General features: G+C 65.7%; 3 protein-coding genes across 3 annotated transcripts in view; 2 read left to right on the forward strand and 1 right to left on the reverse strand.

Annotated features, from left to right (window-relative positions):
* Positions 1-523, forward strand: part of H696_00406 (hypothetical protein) — a gene marked incomplete at both ends in the record, with an annotated part of 2,161 nt that extends 1,638 nt beyond the window's left edge. Inside the window, one exon of the mRNA XM_009494256.1 lies at positions 65-523. Within this exon, the coding sequence (XP_009492531.1) occupies positions 65-523 (459 nt within the window). The remainder of the gene's footprint in view (positions 1-64) is intronic.
* A 206-nt stretch (positions 524-729) lies between these two features.
* H696_00407 (hypothetical protein) lies at positions 730-1,383 on the reverse strand (the record flags this gene model as incomplete). Its single annotated transcript, XM_009494257.1, has 2 exons — positions 730-908; positions 1,086-1,383. 2 exons carry the CDS (start codon positions 1,381-1,383, stop codon positions 730-732), a joined length of 477 nt encoding a protein of 158 aa, XP_009492532.1.
* A 449-nt stretch (positions 1,384-1,832) lies between these two features.
* On the forward strand, positions 1,833-2,877 carry H696_00408 (hypothetical protein). Its single transcript, XM_009494258.1, has 3 exons — positions 1,833-2,206; positions 2,314-2,474; positions 2,637-2,877. Exons 1-3 carry the CDS (start codon positions 1,970-1,972, stop codon positions 2,683-2,685), a joined length of 447 nt encoding a protein of 148 aa, XP_009492533.1. The 5' UTR covers positions 1,833-1,969; the 3' UTR covers positions 2,686-2,877.
* Positions 2,878-4,275: the final 1,398 nt, after the last annotated feature.

Consider the following 4,275-nt stretch of genomic DNA (forward strand, 5'->3'; position numbering starts at 1 on the left):
ATACCTTGTCGGCAATATGATTGTCCGGTTCGGGGCCCTGCGCACGATGGTCCCCTCGGTCCAGCGCCTGGCCACTTACAAGGCCAACCTGCCGACGAATCCGATCATGCGAGGCTTCGTCCTGGAGGTGGAGTGCATTTCCATGTCCCTGCCGGACTTCGAGGCGGCCACCTCGGACTCGGTGCAGCGGTATTTGCACGAGTTCGCCGAAATGCTGGTCAATGGGACCTTCCCCTCGAGCGACCCGACCTTCATAGCCCCGACGGCGATTGCTCTGGGGCCTTTTGAGCCGGCCGGAGCCCCGGTCACTCCGATGGCCCGGTGGGCCCCGCCTGTGGTCCCGCACCAGCGTCCCGCCGCCCCGGTGCTTGGAGTGCAGCCGCGCTTCTGGCAACGCTCGACTGGGGCCGGGGCCCAGGAGGTTGAGGACTTTGCTCGCCAGCCCCTTTGCTCGGATGTCTTCGCCTCGCAACAGTATATCGCCGCCATCAGCCGGTGCTGCCTGCTGGGAGGTGTGCCATGAGTGCGAGACAGGCCGGCCACCCAATACACCCCCCCCCCCGCTCTTTGGGCGCCACCAGGACAAAAGAAGCCAAGTGCAGAGGGCAGGGGGCCGGGGCAGGACGGTGACATCGACCGGCACATACGCGAGCCGTGGTCGTGTGCACTGCAGTGCGCTTTGGGCTTGGCTTTTGGGTTTTATTGCTCTGACATCTCGCCGGGGGCCGGCTAGAGCTCATTCTTGATGTGCCGCTTCGTGTCGGCTAGGCAGCTCATGACAAAGGATATCTCCTCCAGTGGCCGGCGTGTGACGACGATGGCCTTTAGCGCGTGAAAGCCCCAGGCCTGGGATCCGGGCTCGGGGTTCTCCAAGGGCCCGGTCTTCCCGATCAGCTGGACCACGTCACCTGGTTGGTTGTGTTGGAGTTGTTGGTTGATATTTCCCCCCCCCCCCCCCCCGCATGCGCGTGCGCACCGACGGAGCGCGGTGTCGGAAGAGGCCGGCTTGTTAGAATGGGGCAGGGCAGGAGGGGAGGCGTAGCCAGCTGCTTCAGGACATGGGAGGAGGGGGGGGGGACACGCACCGACCTGCAGCCGGCCCAATACACCGAGAAGTAAGTCACCCGACTGGGCCGGGCGCGCCAGGATGCAAGCTGTCCCATCGTCCAGGACCAGGGACGTGGCGCTGGGCTTGGCCACAACGTCTCCCTGGATCCAGAAGTGGGTATTACCTGCCGCACCGGGGGAGGGGGGCCGGCGGCCGGCCTGGCTCAGGCCTGGCGACGCCGCCGGCAGGGCCGACCCAGATTCTGTCAGAGCGGCTGAGATGAAGAGCTTTTTGATGACGGCCGGGGCCGGGGGGGAACTCGCCGGGCTGGCCATCGCGAGTGGTATATCCGCAGGAGCCGGTGCGTGTGTCCTCCAGGGGGAAGGGGCAGATGGCGAGGGGGAGAGCGCGCGACGAGGGGCAGATGGCGAGGCGAGGGAAGAAGAGGATGCTGCTATGCGAGCGCAGGCAGGCGGCGGCGGCGGCGGCGGCGAGCTGGCACAATAGTTGCCCTTCATTGACCGTATGGCCGGTGTCCGCCCCCCCAGCGCCCACCCCCCCCCCCCCCCCCTCCCCCCGGAGAGGCCGCAGTGGGTGGCGCGCCCGGGGCTCCCCCTCCTCCCCGCCGGACGGGCCGCCCCTCTTTCCCGCGACAAGCCCGGGCCTCCAGCCCCGATCGGCAGCGAATCGCGCACATACTGCCAACGCAAGGGGTGTGCTCTGGCGGCGTCTCTTCATCTGGGTGTGGTGCGGCTCTGTGGGGCCCGGGGCCCGCCCCGGCATCAGACAATCCACCCACCAGTGTCAAATCCCTCTCCTCCCTCTCTTTCGCTCCCTCTCCTCCCTTTCGTTTGCTCCCTCTCCACACACACCCCCCCTCTGTCCGCCTGTCTGCGCAAAAAAAAGGAAGAAAGATCAACAATGAGCTCCCAGCAAGCGCCCCCCCGGTCGACGCCGGCCGACAAGCGTGCCCCCCAGGGCCCGCCTCCTGACCCCCGGATCCGGCGGACCGAGCAGATCCGTGAGCTGAATGAGGTGGTCCGGGACCAGCGCGCCTTCGAGCTGCTGCAGTCGACCGCCGAGCTTGAGCGCCAGACCAAGGCTCTGATGGAGCTCTGTTCGCATACCATTGGCAACGTCCAGTCGCAGATGCACGCGGTGCGGATGTGCCCTTCTCCTTGCGCCTCTCTCCTCCCCCCGCCTTGGCCATGGCGACTGTGGCTTTCTAACACGCGCCTGCCACATGTCTTCCCCTCGTGCGCCAGATGTCCGGCATCACTCTGCAGGCGGTGGAGATCTTGGCCTCGGCCGCCGAGAAGGCCAATGCCCAAACCACCAAGGCCATTGACGAGGCGCACGAATTCTTGCTTACCGCTGACCAGATCTCCGCCAGCATGGAGCCGGTCATCCAGCTGGCCGAGCAAATGTGCGTCTCCCCTCCGATCTCTCTCTCTCTCTCTCTCTCTCACTGATGCGGACCCGCTTGTATGCATTCATATCCCCCCCCCTCCCCCTCCTGCTCACACGCACTCTCACACCTCTGTCCCCTTCCCTTCGCCCCGTGTTTGTCTCGCTCTCTGGCCCATAGTAAGGACGTCCGGCGGACTCTCACCGTCTTGGAGGCTGCCTGCGAGTAGACGCGCATCTCAGGCCATCTCTTTCTCCATGTATCACGGTCAGTCGGAGGCCGACTGACCGGCGCAAGGGGAAGGGGTCTCCCAAGGTGTTGTTTCCTCTGGGCAAGCTCGCGGCCCTGCAGCCATCCCTCTCAGCGGCCTCATGCCGCACACGCCCGAATGTATGCCACTAAATCGCCAAATATCCAGAGAGTCATGCGCGCGGCGGATGGCGACACAAGCGCCAAGAGGCAGGGGAGGAGCGGAACAAGCAGGGGACCCTGGGCATTTGAATGATACATCGCCGCCCCCTCCGCGGGGGTTGCTCTGCTGCTTCCCCCGCTGCTGATGGTGAGTTGATGTTGTTGTTTTTGCCGCCCAAGTAGCCCCAAGATACAGAGGAGAACCCTCAGCGGGGGGGAGGGGGGGAATTGCACGAAGGAGAGCCCGCCCTTGCATTGCAATCTCTCAAAAGCGCGGCGGCTGTTTGGGCGGCGGGGGCGGCGCGGGAGACGGGTTTCGCGGAGCGCTGGTGCCGATCACATTGTGTTCACGTGAGAGTCAACACAGGTCCAATCACGCTTCCTGTTCCGGTGAAACCGATCCCACCCGGGTCTTGTAACTTCGCCCATTTGACCGGGAAGAGGCACGCAAAAGCGCACCCAGGCTGCGGGTGAAATTCAGGGGCCTGTTTCGAGCCCCCTACTGTGTCCTGGGGGGGGGTGCCATCCACGCGTCCAGCCCGGCCCTGGCCTGGGAGAAGTTCGGCGCTTGGCGCGCCAGGCCGAGTGTGGGGAATCCCGGGGGGAGGGAGGACGGGGGAAGGGGGGACCGGGGGGACGGTCCGTCGATCGTGTGGCGACCGAAGGGCTGTTTGTCATGCAGCACAGAGTGGCAGAGCAGCGTCTTCTTCCTAGTCGTGTGGAGTCAAGAAGAAGAAGCAAGCCCCCCCCCCCCCCCCCCCCCCCCCCCGCCCCTCGCCCCCGCTGAGACCGGGGCGTCTCGGTGGCTTCACGAGCGGCCGATGCGCAGCTGAACATTCGCTCCGAAAGTCAACGTCGTTGAAAATCTCCCGCCGATCGGTGGGCCCAGTTCCCAGCCATCGTAGCTTGTGTTTCCAGCTCGGGTGAAAGAAGGAGAGAGAACCGGAGGGGATGGCTAGGGGCCCCCATCGGAGGGGCGGGGGGGGTATGTATGGCTCAACTTACCTTGCCACCACGGGTGAGGTGCCTGTGTGTGTGTGTTGGCCAGCGCGATCTTCGAGGGAAGAGAAGACATCCCGGACAGTGAGGAGTACGGGGGGCTCTTGCTGGGGCCTGTTGCGGAGCTGGTCCGAGGAGGGGGTGTGTGCCCTATCCCCCCCCCCCCCCCCCCCCCGCCCCCTCCCTCCTCCTCGTCCTCTGCGCACGCACGCGGGGGACAGACACATGCTGCGGCCCCTTTTCCAAGGGAGCAAACAGGCTTGATCGAGAGAGAGAGAGAGAGAGAGAGAGAGAGAGGTCTGGACACAGGACGCTGCGGGCCGCCGCGAGGGGGGGGGCAGAGGGAAGGGCAGGGGAGGGGGGTCTGCCCCCTTTGTCCGGGGGGGGGGGAAGCCCGGGGGCAGATATA

The sequence above is a fragment of the Fonticula alba genome (assembly GCF_000388065.1).
Source record: "Fonticula alba strain ATCC 38817 unplaced genomic scaffold supercont2.1, whole genome shotgun sequence".
In the NCBI taxonomy this organism is placed as follows: Eukaryota; order Rotosphaerida; family Fonticulaceae; genus Fonticula; species Fonticula alba.

What these genes read in the sequence shown, in the direction of transcription:
- H696_00408 (XM_009494258.1), top strand. Translation starts at nt 1,970, where the DNA reads ATGAGCTCCCAGCAAGCGCCCCCCCGGTCGACGCCGGCCGACAAGCGT. An exon ending in TCCAGTCGCAGATGCACGCG is followed by an intron (nt 2,207 to 2,313) that starts GTGCGGATGTGC and finishes CTCGTGCGCCAG; the next exon opens with ATGTCCGGCATCACTCTGCA. An exon ending in ATCCAGCTGGCCGAGCAAAT is followed by an intron (nt 2,475 to 2,636) that starts GTGCGTCTCCCC and finishes TCTGGCCCATAG; the next exon opens with TAAGGACGTCCGGCGGACTC.